The sequence below is a fragment of the Quercus suber genome, unplaced genomic scaffold (genome assembly GCF_002906115.3).
Source record: "Quercus suber isolate HL8 unplaced genomic scaffold, Cork oak 2.0 scaffold_421, whole genome shotgun sequence".
Taxonomy (NCBI): domain Eukaryota; kingdom Viridiplantae; phylum Streptophyta; class Magnoliopsida; order Fagales; family Fagaceae; genus Quercus; species Quercus suber.
The window spans coordinates 558,083-574,242 of record NW_027069872.1 but is presented as its reverse complement, the minus strand read 5'-3'; the positions used below and the strand labels follow the sequence as shown (position 1 = coordinate 574,242).

The window sequence follows — 16,160 nt, the reverse complement described above, 5'->3', positions numbered from 1 at the left end:
CTACCACCTCTGCTTCCATTTCCAAAACTAGCATTACCACCTTTGCCTACATTGCCACCGTTGCCAAAACTAGCATTGCCATCTTTGCCTCCATTTCCAATGGTTCCAAAGTCAGCACTACAACCTTTGCCTTTGTTGCCACCTTCATTGCTAGTGTTGACAAAGTCGACACTTCCCCCTTTGCCTTGGTTGACAACGTTGCCAAAGTCAACATTGCCACCTTTGCCTCCATTGCCAACATTGCCAAAACCAATGGTGCCACCTTTGCCTTCATAGCCAATATTACCAAAGCCTTATTTCCGTGCATCCCTACTATTCCAACTTTACCAAAACCAACACTTCCAAACATTCCCTCAATCCCCAAAACCCCAATTACAAATGTTTAGTCTATTTCCCAAGGTATTTTAGTTCAATTATAGGGTTTGCAAATTGTAATACTAAAAATAAAATAAAAGGCTATTGTACTGGGTGATGATAGTAAAATTGAGGGCCTGTTGCTTTTTTATATCTCTAATGTTATGTGAGAATTCAATTTGCTTTTTAAGTGTTTATTCTATATCATTTTGGAGTTTGATTTCACATTATCATCCTTAATAATTTATCTCTATAATAATCTTTAATAACTTATCTCTGTAATAATCCTTCAAAACTTACAATTGCCATTTCTTCTTATTTGCTGTTGCTGTTGTTAAGAAAAGAGAATGATGCCTATCCATTAACATTGGCTATTAGCTTATCTTCCATCAAGATTAAAGTTTAAAGGCTTGAGTAAGAGATGATTAAGAAATTGTATACAAAGTAACAAATTTAGTCAATAGCATTAACAACCATCGCCAAGAATAGTTTAATTGGTAACTCACGGTAGATAAATTATATATATATATAAGCTAAATAAGAGATTAAAGGCTTGAATAAGAGATGATTAAGAAATTATATACAAAGTAACAAATTTAGTCAATAGCATTAACAACCATCGCCTAGAACTTTACAGTTTAATTGGCAACTCATGGTAGATAAATTATATATATATATAAGCTGAGAGAAAGTTAAATCATACAATGTCTCATATTCTGTCACGTAAAAAAAATAGCCACATATATACAATTTTTAGTTACAAGGTACACTGTTTAAGGATTATTTCACTTTTATAATTGTTTACTATTTCAAACGTTGTTATAATCCCGGTCTGTTGCTTAAAAGTTAAAACCCATAGAGCTTTGCATCTTCAACGCCCCCAAACCATAAAATTTTAGGCTTTGGTATTTCAATTGAATTGCTTTTGATTTAGGCTTACGTTTGGGTAAGTTATTCTGCAAAATGATTACTAGATAATAGTTATTAACAATAATCATTAAGGTTTAGGTCTCTTTTCTTTTTTTTTTTTCTTTTTTTTTCTTTTTTTTTGAGAATGAGTCTTCTTCTAAATCTGCTATTGTGGCTATTGATTATTTTAATACGTTATGCATAATCTTGTATGATAGGTGATTAGAAATTGAATTCATAGATTGATGGCGTTGGAGGAGCCGTAGTGAGTTTTGATAATTCTAACCAATTATTGGCTTCTGTTGGTATTTTTCCTTATTGACAAGGGTGTCTCATATTACATTATTATGCAATTTCATAATCCCTGTTTTGACACCGTTTAGCCATTGATTTGCCGCAATAAGAACTACCCAAACAAGTTGAAAGGTCCGCATAGCCTAATTGTTTTTCACCTTGGATTTATTTCTAATACAATTCTCTTTTTCCTTTGTTTTTTTCCTTAGTACTCTATGCAGTTTGGGGTTTATACCATTTAGGCAGTGATAAAGTTAAGCTAACATATTCACAACAAAAGATAAAAAGATACCCCCAGAAAAACAAACAGACTATCCAAAAAAGAAAATATCTCATCTGTTTAAGCAAAGAAATTGCAACTGATTTAAAAATAACTAAAAAAATAACTTACTTTGAAAATTCGAATATGAAAATTAATTAATTAAGTTTATATGTTTGCAATCAGATTGAGAAAATATTATCAATTGCAAAAACATTTAAGATTTAATCAAAGACTTTAAAAACTCAAATTGTGTGGAAAAGTCAATGAGAAGGTTTCTAGTGATTTTTTTAATATTTCTTTGTCTTTTTTTATTCTTTTAAAATATAGATGTAAAGAGAGTACTAATATGGAGGCTACATAAGTGAAGGAAGAGAGTTTTGAGTGATCTAAGAAAGATAATATGTGGAAACTTCATGCAAGATTTTGTACTTTAGATTGTGTAGATGGGAAGTAGTAGTTAACTTATATTTTATTACAAACATAACTCTTATAAAAAATGTCAAGAGGTTCAATAAATCTCTTATAAAAAAATATTCTAAGGAAAACACAAGTATGTGTGCACTTTTGTGTACACACATACATCACTTAATGACGCCCTTATGGAAAATCACTGCTAAATTCATGCCTCAATTCAATTTTTTGAGATAAACAGAACACAAATTGATTTCAACCTCGCTTCTTCTTTTTTTTTCTTTTTCTTTTTTTCTTTTTTGCCTTTTGAGTTTGCTTCCATTAAGGAAAATCAAACGCACTGTAGTAGTACATGGGAAAATCTAGAAACAAGAAAATCCTCTCAAATCGTACTTAAGTGCAAGCATTTTGAATATTGATTTTCTTTTGAATCAAGGAAAATACTCGTAGAGGCAAGAGTTATGACCTGCAAGCAAATATTTAAATGAACAAATATGATTTAGGGAAAAAATAAAAAAATTAAAGCAATAATCTTTACTGTATGACAGACTAGGCAAATTGATTAAGATCACTTTAATAAGTGATTCCTTCCTTTAAATTGAAGAAATGAGTATTCATTCCATAATTTCCATTACTTATATCTTTCTTTTATAGCTTATTGAAACAAATGAAATGTACAGCAACATAATTTAGTAGATTCCATGTGGGTTTTGTTCCTGATTTGTCTTCTTCAAGATCAAATGAAGGTTAATTCCTCTAGCATCACATAGTTGAAAGTATTCATTAAAATTGAGATAGAAAAAAAAATTTAATCCATTGTAACCTCACGTGACTAGATTTTCTAGGCACATGGTATATGCACCGTCCTAGACTCAACTCCATGTGATTATGCATAGGCTATGCCAAAAATCCAATCCAACATAAAGAAAGTAAGAGAATAGTTATTGAGGGATGTTTAATGTTTATTACTTGGGTCAAGTTCTGTGATCATGGCAGCACCCTTGAAGTAGCAAGATCCACCTTTGTGCTTGAAATTCTGAAAGTAGTTATTGAAGGCATAGGAAGCATGGTATTTTACAGTGTTAGGGAAATAGCAAGGTTGGTTCACCTGAATCTTACTACAATTTGCACCTCCTTTCCCACAAGCCCAATCCAAGGCCACCTGCAACTCCTCATCTGGGGTCTGTAAATCGGCTACACACCATTGCTCAGACTCCCCATCCAATTTATGAACACACATTGGTTGAACAACAATATGAGTACAGCTGCATTTTGCTAATATGGTAAGGGACAACAAGAGCTCCTAAAGTTAGAAATGTGTCTATTTCTCTTTATGTGATTTACGGGATAGGATTTTTTTTAACTCTGAATTAAGCAGAAATGCATAGAAGACTAATAGATAGAACAAGCATGGGAATTCACAAATTTGAATTTCAATATAAAGTTGAAACTTAAGTTTGGCATGCTGCATTGGCTATATATATTTTGGAGTTGCATGAAACTGATAATTGATAAAAGATTTTGAAGTATTGATCAATTGGAAACTCTTGTGAGAGTCAGTTAATTTACCTGAATTCTTTGGCATTATAGACAGAAAGAGCAGAGCCAGAAATATGATCAGCAAAACATTTGACATTGTATGTGTGGGTGTGAGATGAGAGAAAGAGGGCGCAGTGTGGATGCGTGATCTATCCTTAGAAGTTTCAGAGGCCACAAACAGTTACCTTGTTTTATAAGGAAAATAAATTCTGGGTTTTTGTTTATTAATTAATATTCAACAAAGTAGGGAATTATTCTCAAAAAAAAGAGAAGAAGTAGGGAATCCTGTAAAGGTGGCACATGTTATGTAGGATTTGATGGTTAATGGGTTCCAGGTAAGCTATTACGTGCTAACAAAAAGAGGTTGTGGGTTTTCAAACTAAACAATTATATCTTATTGAAAAAGAGCAGGGCTGCAAGAATTGATTTTTACCCCCTGCATGGACAAAACTGTGTGTTGATAACAAGATCTAATAGTAATTTTCTTGTGGTGTTTCTATTATTAGCGATTCTTGCAACTCACTATTAGTGGCTGCCAGTTTTTTGCCTACCTTTTACAATGACATAAAGGGAAGTCTCCAGCCTTGCTCCTCAATCACAATCTTGAAAATCCATCTCTTTTTTATTTTCTAGTATAAAGTCTACTTTTGGGGTTAAACTTAAAACTTTATCCACATCTGGTTTGGGTCAAATATTGCTTTTGCCAGCTACAGCTAGTGCAATATACCCCACTGGAGATGTAATTGTATTTGTTCAATTGTTCTTGAATGTAATACGTTCATATCGCACATTGAAATCGGATTACTGTTTTTTGTCACCAAAGGCATACCATTGGAAGTATAATTGATTCTCAACTATGCACCCCCCTTGAGCAGTAAGTCCAACAAATCAATAAAACCAAAGAAAACGTATAGAGATGGAAGATATCGGGGTTGCGACAGTCACAATTAAGCTACTTATTATTTCACTATACCAAATATATATATATATATATATATATTACAATTCAATTACACATTTTAATACAAATACTGTGAAGATGAGGGTAATAGATCATTCATCTCACAGATTGAAAATTGGGTGATTTCATCATACTTTATCCTTAACCTACCTACTTCAATAGACATGCATAGTAAATAAAAAATAGGGGCACTAACTTACAAACAAATAAAAATCCTCTCCTGAGCGCTTTATGTTTCACCAATCACGGTATGCCATGCCTACTACTAGCAACAGTGGATATATACAGAAAAAGCCTCTCTCAAATTGTCCTTGGAGGGTGATCAGGCAATGTGGAATGGTTTAGGACAAACTGCTAACATGTAATTGCTCTCCTCCAATACGCATATAGTTGTTAAACCTGTTACCTTGGTCACTCGCCAAGATTCCTGAAAGCAAATAACTAGTCAGTGAGCACCCATGATAAACATATTTTAGCAGGATAATGTTAAAGATTGTGTGCAAACGTAGACACTAGAATATTACTCTGACATGTACTGGTTTAAAGTAGATCTTATACGAAATTCTACATCATTGAGTCTTCATTATTACTAACGAAATAACAAATATAAAAAATGCAAGTTAAAATGCCTCATGCAGTAGATAACATATATGATGCTGACATGCATGTCCAAACTCAAAATATCAGCTAGAGTAATGCTGAAACTACCATGTTAGTGAAGATGGCAAATGCAGTCGGGATTAGCCTAACTGCCAGCTCATAGCAGTGAAGCTTGTCATTAGCCAGATAGCTCTAATTTATGAGGGTCAACCCGAATGTAACACAGATCAACCGCTTGGCTAAACCAGTAATGAAGAACCAATCATGTTAGTTCAGTTCATCAGCCAGACTCAAAGAAATGTGCCACTGCTGAATAAAGTTGTTCCTCTTCAAATGGTTTTGACACATAATCATCCATCCCACACTTCATGCACTCTTCATTTGTAGCCTGAATCACATCCGCTGTCATAGCTAATATTGGCGTGTGCCAATGAGCCTTATTCCCAAACATCTCTATTGATGCATCCCCTGACACAATTTCCTTATTAACCTTACTCTCCATGCAGCGGATTTGCCTTGTCGCTTCAAACCTGCATAATTGTAGACAGTACAAGAATGTAATCCATTCACTGGATGGGATTTATTAAATGGGCAACCTCCCATAAGATGCTAGAACTAAAGTATTCTTAATCTATATCACTTTTCTAAACTTATTATTGTAAACTTGAAGATCAATTGGCATAAAATCCAGTTGACAACAAATAAGGAACAATAACAATAAGTAATTAATAAAAAAACTACAGTTTTCCAATCTGGACTAAACAAAAATTACAGAATTGACTAGGTCAATGATCCACTCAATGCCCCACTAAACTGAAACATTACTATTTAAGTATTAACCATATTCAAGGAGTACTTACATACAGGAATTAAATAAATAAAAAATAAATCCTGGTGTGAAAGTTCTAAGTGAGATAGGATGACTTTTGGCCTCAAGAACCTCAAGTGAGGCCCTCCATCACATTCTTTATATGCTGTCAAACAAACTTGGTAAGGTCCTCAGTTTTGTCAGATAAGTCACTAAATCCCTTTGCATTTAAAAATTAAAAAGGAAATTAGGGACTAAAGAGCATAAAGATTGATTACCCATCCATTTCAGGCATCTGGAGATCCATAAAGCAAGCATCGAAACTGTGGGGTGGCTTAAGCATTGCCAAAGCAGCCTTGCCACTCTCTACACAGGTCACAATTGCTCCATACTTTGATAGAGCACCTTCTGCGACTCTTCTATTAACTACATTGTCATCCACCACCAAAATTCGCTTTTGTCTTAGTAAAATTCCAAGTGTAGATGGTTTTTTTCTGCTTACTTGCCCCTTCTTACCACTTGCAAAGGCATCTTGGAGGCAGGCAATTAAGACACCTAACCGAAGAGGCTTAATCAGTACATTATCTGCAAAACCAGCAGATTTAATCTCAAAGCGTTCTCTAGGGCTAATGGAGGTAGTCAAGAGAAATATCTTTGGAAGGTTTATAGAAATTTCAGTGCTGCTGTTTTGCCTGTGATCTTTGAGAAACTGATGGAATGAGAGACAGGTTTCTTTATCCCAAACATCTTTATCAATTAGGACCATGGACAAATTTGTTGATAAACTGTAGACCAAACAATTAATATGTGTTAGCAAATCAAGCATGAGTTGTACAGTAAAATTGTAAGAAATCTTTATAATTCATTTACCAATAATGCTCCTTTATTTCCCTTAATTTTATGATAGGCAGTTAACTCTTTCTTTACGTCCAACATATGGGCTTTGAGAAGAAAAAATATTTGATGCAACTCTTAAACCTTAACAAATAAGCTTTTAGTTGAGGACGATACTCAAGATGAGTTCAGCTCACCAAATGAAAAAGTTATCTGATGCTCCAAAGAGCAAGCAAAGTAAAATCTACCTTGTTTTGCAAGCACTTGATAGATAAGAGCGAGCTAATTTCAAACTGAAAGCTATATCCGCGGTTATCCCCAACCTCTGCAGATGATATCTTGTAACCTCAGCTCTGATGTTGCTTTTATCAATTACCAATGCTCTCAATCCTTGGAACTCTGAAACAGAAGGATCACACTGTTGCCACTTTGAATCCAGAGAACTTGTTTCTCCTTTCCTGAAAACTCCAGTAAATGAAAAAGTACTCCCAGTGCCAGGTTCACTCACAAACCCTATCTCCCCACCCATGAGATGCACCAGACGTTCGCTAATGCTCAATCCTATTCCCGTCCCACCATATGTTCGAGAAGTGGAACTGTCAGCCTGCATGAAAGGCGTGAAAATACGGTTTTGTGCCTCCAGAGGAATTCCAACTCCTGTATCCTCAACTGTTACTAGTAACTTGATCATGTCGGATTCCTCCATTGAAATTGTACTGCCCAACTTTTTAAAAGATTTCCAGCTTTTCCATCTGTCAACCACAGGAATCCCACTCAATGTCTTATAAGTTCCATCAGACATGTCATGAGCTAAACTCAAGCCTTGTCCCAGAACTTGGTCCATAATAACTGGTGTGCCCCTCACTTCATCTGCCAGATGCACTGAGATAAATATATGTCCTTTGTCATTAGTGAACTGCAGTGTAAACAAGTAAAAAGTCAGTGAACCACAAATTATGAAACCAGAAGCTTGATTTAAGAATGCATGACCATATAGAACAGTGTTCTAAAAATGATCATCTGATTGGATGTGTAGCACAAGTTAAACATGTGGATTTGCATGGAGAGTATAATCCAATAGATATATAGAACAGAATGTCAATGAGATTTTTAAAATAATAATAATAATAATCTTAAATAAGAGGAATCTTCGCAAGGACTAGCAAGAAGCAATACTAACCTTAATTGAATTTCCAACAAGATTTGTAATTATCTGCCTGAACCGTCCAGGGTCACCAATGACTACTTCCGGTACTTGATTGGAAACATAAACAGCCAACTTACCCAAAGGAACACCCGCATTCAAGTTTGTATAAGAACTGATATCAGCAACAACAGCAAAAGAATAAAGTAAGGAGTAGAAAGAAAATAACTTAGCTTTACCTCAATCCCTTTTTTGTTAGATTTGCCTGAGAGAAGTGATAAAACATTATCAAGAACAGCGCGCAGATCAAAAGGTACAGCTTCGAGCTCAAGCCTGCCTGATTCTATTTTAGCCTGATCAAGAACCTCATTTATCAGCGCTATGAGATCTTTTCCACTAGCATGAGCAGTTTGAGCATAATCCAGTTGATTTGGATCAAGATCAGTGTCCATCAGCATTTGCAGCATACCTGTAACATGATTGGAAATAGTATCTTGTTAATTAATCTTGACAGGATTCACACAATATACTTTGTAATTGAAAGATGTATTATACCTAAAACACCATTCATTGGAGTCCTGATCTCATGGGACACAGTTGCAAGAAACTGCAAGAAGAGAAAAACTCAGTTACAGGATAATTTGAAGAAAATTTACATCAGAAATAAATTTACAAGTAGATGAGAAAAAAAAAATGAGAAATGTGAAACTCATGATGTTATGATCTAAAGCTGTGAATGTAAAACCCATTACTATGAGAAATATAGAGAATCATCCTGCAGTTATGAGTCACCTAAATCTTTTATTGCTAATGCCAAAGGATCTACTCAAAAAGAAGACCAGAACTAAAGTGCACCTGAGTTTTTGCCACATCTGCAGCTTCAGCACGAACTTTGAGCTTTGTCATTATACGACAAGCCTCCTCCACTTTTGCAATTCGATTTATGGCTGCATAAAAGATATGTCCAACAAGCAAAGTAATAACTAGGAGTCCAACTGATGCATTTATCGCCGTCCATGGTAAAGGAGGTTTCTGCTTAAACCTGCAATCAAAGGAACACAATTAGAACCATCAAAAAATATCTGACTCCTTATCTTAGGCTGACATGTAGACATGATAACATGTGGAAGCTAACCTGCAATGCATCTCATGCTTCCGTTGTGATCCCCAAAATCAAGGTTGCTCGTTTGTAAGAGGCCAGTATCAGTAACTTCATCACCATACATGTTGATGGGAGCAGATGCATTAGTTGTATCATAAACATTCACAACAATCATTTGCTTGCAGGCAAGTTGATGCAGAAGCTTCTCCACTAGTGATGGGACATCATAAGAAGCACCCAGATACCTTTTTAATAAGAGACCACCAGTATATGAATCAATTCCACCTCATTGATATTAACACAGTATAATTCACAACAGTGAATAGATTAGTTGAAGGCCACAAGAAATAAAGAAAATAACTGGAAGATAAAATTACCCCACAGTAGCTTCAATACGTTGCTCCGGCATAGCATCCAGAGGGAGGTCAGTGTTGTAGACAGCAAATGTGAGTACCACACCAAGGTGATTTGATTTCAATAGCTTAAAAGGAGATGTAAGCACTCCTTTTCCAGTTGCTCTTGCTCGCAGGATGTTCTCACGATCTTCCTATATTAAAATTAAAAACAGAAATTCTTTTATATTGATGCAATCAAATTGATGGGTGGAAAATTATAAGTGCACTTAAAGAGTTGTGCCCAAACATAAATCTTTTCAAAAGGCTTGTAATCTTGATCCATAATGATACAATGAGATGAAGATCTCAAATAGATGTGCTTCAAAAGCAAGAGGCTGAGTACAGTTCTGCAATATTGGACCTGTAGAATTAGCTTTATATGAACCCAAACTCATCATGCATACATACATGAACACCTAATTTTGACTGACTAAACACATCACCAAACAGCATAGCACAAATCCAAAGCTTAGAATCAAACCCCAGTGACATCAATAAGTTAAATTCCTTTGACTTATGTTTTTTTCTTATATTGAAAGGTTTTAATCATCTAACTAGGTCAATGTCCTAGTCAATAAAATCAACTAGGATAGCTCCATTACACAGAAGATAAGTCACCGTGTGAGGTCCAGAGACAGTTCTATAGTGCATCAGTTACATGGAGTCTTGGAATTTTTTTGAGCTAAAATTGTGATCAGAAGGCTTAGTGTACTGCACGATTAAAATCAAAGTAGTAAACTGAATGAGGAAACAACATTAGATAAATCAAGTTCACCTTTCCAGACATCATGTCTATAGAGACAATATGGGAGACAGTTTCCTGAGAAAATATCACGGGTGCATATTCATCATGAATAGGTGCAGGATCCAGCTTTTCTGGAATACAATCTTGGACTAAAGTTTGGTCCTCTGTTTCCATTTTCTTGATTGTCCATCCATGCTGCTTCTCAAACAGCTCCCTCTCTGAGTGAGGAACTTTCAGAGCATAAGCAACACCACTAGTAAGCGGTCTCTCAAAAGCTGTTCTCTCAGTATATGCACAAATGTTTTCTGTAATCATTGAAAAAACTGAATTAACATCACTGAAATATCAAACTAGTATTGCACAAGGTTACAATTATGACTTGTTCCTTACATCAAACTATTTGAATTGTTAAACAAATGAGTTATACATTAAAGCTATTTGAAATATTAAGCAAATATATTTCAAACCTATAACAACAATTTCATCCTTTCAGGATGGTTTTGCCTGACTATCTACCCATTATTATATGAGGAAACAAATAGGCATTATCATGATTTGCCTATTACGTATTAAAAACTATACCTTTTATATATGTCATTTATCTGCATGGCAGGAGAGTTTAAGAGTGATATGGGGTCACCTTTCTTCCTCATTTAAAGTTCAAATAACCATTAGTTTCCCATTAGTTTTGAACAAGCCAATTCCAACAACTGATTCTAAGGTAATACTCGAGTAAACTTTGTAAAGAAAGCTCCGAAATGTTTACATATAAGTGAAGAAGCAATAGACAAATAATTAAAAATTAAGGCAGATAGGAAATTTACCTGATCAATGGCAGAAGGATGTTTCCCATGGTGAAAGGGGAGACTAGAATAGCCAAGGCATGAACATGGTTCATGCTCACATTAAACTGGTCCTGCAACATTCGGGCTCGTTCATCACACATGTTGGCTAGTGTTTCCTCCCTCCTCAAAATGATTCCTTTGTTCAAGTACCAAAATAACCAAATTGATGTAGTAACTCCAAACAAGACAAAAATTAGTAGAAGCATCTTCCTCCACTTCCCAGCACCTTTAGGAGTATGGGCTTGCTGTTGCCACTTCTGCTGCTGTTGCTGTTGTTGCTGCTGAGCCACCAGCTGTTGATGACCAACCTTATTCTTTTGGTTCCTCCACAATTGTAAATGAAAACCAGACATCTTGCAGCTCACTATAGCTACAACAAGGAGCAACCAACTTACTTTTATAATTGTACAGAAACTCTCACAATGCTCTTTTACACAATCCACCAGTGCCCCTGATTGCAATATGTTCTGAGTGAAAAATACAAAAACATTAATTCTTTAGATCATCATTCAAGTATATAAACTTTAACATTTTCCAAACATTAGCTCTTTCAATAAGAATTATAATTCAGAAAAGTATTAGGTATTATGATATGAGAGTATTCATTAGCTCATGTAACCCCTTGTTCAAAATTTCATATTTAATGCACAATGCTCATAACTCTGATTAGAGATTGAAACATCTCATGGTGTATGAATGGAGTTCTAAACCAAACCTATCCCAAAACTATCTCCCCACACACACACAACAAACAAAAAAAAAAAAAAAAAAAAAAAAAAAAAAAAAAAAAACGAAAACATTTTATGAAATTGCTTTTAGAAAGGTCCCATTTTTAAACCTATCATAGTCCCTTGGTTCATGCATGAAAAAATCATATTCCTCTTACAACATGGTTATACCTTTTCACAAATCTGATTATTAGCTGAAATTGAATAAACTCTAGATTGTGAGATAAATGGTACAGGGCTGTCATCTAGCATTGACAGGCTAGGCTTCCTGGAGATGGTCTCATCTTGAACTGGGCATTGGTCCCTTGGTTCATCATTGTCTGCAACCCATCTATGCTGCTTGTGAAGCTGCTGCATCTCTGAACATGTTACACTCAGAGCACAGGTAATGCCATCACTTAACTGCACTTTGGATCCTAATTCTTTGGTACATTGGAGGGATGTCATCTGCGATACATTGACTAGTGAGAGGAACTTAAAATAATAATAATAATGATGATGATGATAATAAAGCAAACAATAAAAATGAAACTATTCATCCTTTTCATCTAATATGTAACTTGATAGATGGTCTCAGGCACTTTTTGCACATAGATTCTTTAAATTGTATATCAAATTAGAAGGAAGAAATTACATGTAAAAGCCAATTCAATGGAGAGATCTATCACACATTGTGATCAAGAGTTTAAAAACAAAAGCCTTGTAATGTATCTGCCGTATAGTGTAATCATAGAAATATGTGCTTATCTAACATAGAAATCTTTGTCTCTTCTGTCTAATTACAAATCTTTATCACTCCTAATATATTCTACTTATATAAAGATATTATCCTTAAAACAAATATAATATTTTTTAATGACAAAGCAGCTAAGAATATTTCCATAACATACTTACCCTTATTTGAATTTCAAGAGGAGCGTGATCTTTTTGCCACTCAATTATTCAACTATATAAAAAACAATAATCATAATAGCAAAACTGATCACTGTATTAAAATCCTATTTTCAGCTTCAAACCACCTTGCATCCCCAGTCCATCTCTCATTTCTGACCAATTTTTTCACCATAGTCCAATTCAAAATGTTTTTCTTCTTCTATTCTTTTTATTTTATAAGAACTCCAATTTTCACTACAGTCCAATTAAACTGTAATTAACTCAGAGATCAAACGTTGACTACAAAACTGGTTCTACAAATACAAAATTTGTATTTAAAGCAACGCAAAAGACAATTCAAGTTATAATGAAACAGTCAAGACTAACGCAGTAAGAGTCCAGAGCTAATAAAGACGCAATTTAAAAGCTATAAACACAGTACCTGATCTGATTCAGATAATAAGGAAGTTAAAGCATGAAGCTGGTTCTTGCTAAGATTGAAATGCTGTAGCAAGATTTGAGCTTTTTCTTCACAAGAGTTTGGAGCCTTCTCCTTCCCCCATAAAGTTCCATGATTAAAACTTAAGAGAAACCCAATGCTTCCTAGAACAACAGAAACTAAAAGACAGAAGAAAAACAGAAGCTCTCTTCTCCATTTTCTGACAGAATTAGGCCCATGTAAAGGTTCCTTTGCCTTCTTCAGCTTGGAACAGTTTGGTAATCTACCATTAAGGCCGGAGAGCTTGCAATTTAGAGACATCCTAACCAAAACCCACCTACGTATCTTCACAAAGAGCCTTGAAAGCTTGAGAAAAACCCCAGCTCCAGCAGAACAAGTCATCAAAATCAAACCTTGTAGAGAAAATTCCAAATGAGAGTAAAAGTTTGCTGAAAACTAACCAAATTCTTAACCAAGCCCAAGTCAAGACCAATGCTTTGGCTAAGCAGATACAAGTAAGAAGTGAAATTGCAAGAAACCCAGTTCCTATTTCAACAAACAAAGCTCCAATTATCCAGTATGGCAAGAAAACAAAGTGGTTCGACCTCTTTAAATCCCTCCTGCACTTTTCCACTTAATGATCCAGTTCCAGGAACAAGTTTATTTTCTCCACAACATGTCAAGCAATAAAGCCCTTCAAAAGCACACCTCTTTTGAAGCCAAACCAAAGAGTAAATAATCATGCCAAACTACAAACTGAACCAAACCCAGTTGTCATTTTGGCAAAGCTGTGATGTGAGTGTGAGGGAATCATGAATGAGATAAGAAAGAAATTGGACTTTTCTAAAACTGGTTCTTTCTGCCTCCCACAGCCGAAAAGAAGCATCAAGAGTGTAACATTTTCAAAGCAAAACCCATCATCAACAAAGTTTGGATTAAACCCAACCCCAAGTGGAATCAATGATCAGAGTGGGATAAAAAAGTGGTCCCTCTTTCTTTTTCCTCTTTAACCCAAAACAGAGAAACACACATACACAGTTACACACACTCTCTTTTTCTTTTCTCTCTCTCACTGTTCAGTTTGGTGTCCAGCATTTGATATTCGAGGTTGGCTACATGATTATCTCATCATCTGTTGGGGGAAGTTAAACAAAACAAAAGCAAACGATACCCAAGTAAAAAATAACACCAAAAACAAACAAACAAAAAACATAAATAAAAAAAACTTTAGTTTTGTTTCACTATTTTATTTTTGCTTAAGCTGTAATTACTTAGCTTTTTCTTTTACTTTATGTTGAGAGTTGAAAGAGACTGCACCATTCAGCGATTAAAGTTGGGGGGCATTTGTTTTGTTTTCTGCTTCTCTGCATTTGCTCTGCACAGCTGATATACGGATTTTGAAGTGAGAGAGAAGTAGAATTTATTTATGTGGAGTATTGTAAAATAGCAATATACGTGAGATATTGGAAATTCTAGGATTCTAACGTCTAACTAATTTTTGGATTTCTTTAATTTTTCTCCATTATTATTAATGATTAAAAGTATTTCAGTTTTTTGCTCCAAAAAAAAAAAGTATTTTAGTTTTGGCATGAATAACGTGGATTTAGATTTTAATTTGCCTCTTGTTTCTAAAAAAAATATTTTAATTTGCCTCTTGAATTATTCTATTAAAAAAAAGTAAGCATAATGCAAAAACTCCTTAAAATAAAAAATATAGTATATGGATATAAAAACTGAAAATTGTTATTTAAAAATATTTGTGAAAATATATGTAGATGAAAAAGTATATAAAAATACATAAAATATTGTTTAAAAACTAAAAATAGTTATTTAAAAACACAAACCAAATACCCCTTTAATCTCTGATGCTTTCATACCACTTGAACCGCATCCTAATTCTAAACGGAAAAAACGAGCAGAAGATAAAGAAAACATTCACTCAACCATTCCCATCACTGGGGTTGGTACTCAATCCCCCTCCAAACCATGAAAATTCTTAGCCTCATCTGCCGTGGACTTGAGATCCTAGAGGTAGTTCTGGAATTGTCGCTGTTTATCAATTGAAGAAAGTCCCCAAGTTTTTGTTTCTATGTGAAAACTAGACTTGTTCAAAAAAAATAAAATAAAATAAAATAAAAAAGTGAAACTAGACTTGAAAACCATTGATGATGCTTCCAAACACAACGTGGCTTCAACCTCTAATCCAACTGAATCATGTATACACTTGCTATGAGAATATTCCTTTGCACAAGTCATTTGGCTTCATGCTCCTTGTTGGAACTCATTAGGCCTGCCATGCATGTTTAGCTTATAGAATTTAAATGAATTGATGTTTGAAGTCTATGGTCTCGTACTACTATTTACACTATGGAGTTAATGGAGGTCAATACAATCAAAATTAGGTTGTGTTCTTTGGAAGTGGCTGGCTGGATCTTGAAGGATATTAAGTTGATTTGTGAACAATTTGTTAGTATTTTTTTTTTTTTTAAATATGTAATTGTCTTGCTCTAGCTCTTGCTAGTGTTGCAAAAGAGAATGAGAAGGTTATTGTTTTGACCCTCTTTTCTCTTTTTCATTGTATAGCATGCTATTAAATTAATAAAGTTTACTATCATTTCCTCTCAACAACAACAAAAAAAACATTGTTCAAATTTTTACAAAATGCGTAAAACATGCAAATTTTTCTTTTCTTTTTTCTTTTAGTTGCCTCTCTCTCTCCTCTCCCTTTCTCATTCATCCAATTACACCAAAATAGGAGGAGATGGGACTCTATGTCATACATAATTGAGGGTTTTGGACGGTGAGACTAGGATTATGAAGGCATTGTGGTGGGTGTTGATTTACAAATTGATTTGGGTGTTAGGTGTGGGTTTGCAAATCAATTTGCTGATGGTTATTGGGTTTAGTAGCGATAATT

At 34.6% G+C, this 16,160-nt stretch overlaps 2 protein-coding genes across 2 annotated transcripts; both read right to left on the bottom strand.

The window, feature by feature from the left end:
• Nucleotides 1-2,306: 2,306 nt before the first annotated feature.
• Nucleotides 2,307-4,147, bottom strand: LOC112028492 (glucan endo-1,3-beta-glucosidase 4). Its single transcript, XM_024061191.2, has 3 exons — nt 3,800-4,147; nt 3,200-3,505; nt 2,307-2,696 (listed from the first exon to the last, which is right to left on the bottom strand). The coding sequence occupies exons 1-3, from the start codon at nt 3,864-3,866 to the stop codon at nt 2,662-2,664; spliced, it is 408 nt and encodes a 135-aa protein (XP_023916959.1). The 5' UTR covers nt 3,867-4,147; the 3' UTR covers nt 2,307-2,661.
• Nucleotides 4,148-4,701: 554 nt separating this feature from the next.
• On the bottom strand, nt 4,702-14,424 carry LOC112028496 (histidine kinase 2). Its single transcript, XM_065761590.1, is given in 18 exon segments — nt 4,702-5,157; nt 5,439-5,860; nt 6,417-6,923; nt 7,221-7,888; nt 8,153-8,251; nt 8,356-8,585; nt 8,672-8,723; nt 8,972-9,158; nt 9,252-9,279; nt 9,282-9,463; nt 9,596-9,765; nt 10,389-10,651; nt 10,654-10,663; nt 11,183-11,220; nt 11,223-11,496; nt 11,599-11,670; nt 12,103-12,378; nt 13,247-14,424. Coding segments are annotated over 17 exon segments (3,705 nt in total). The 5' UTR covers nt 13,646-14,424; the 3' UTR covers nt 4,702-5,157; nt 5,439-5,610.
• Nucleotides 14,425-16,160: the final 1,736 nt, after the last annotated feature.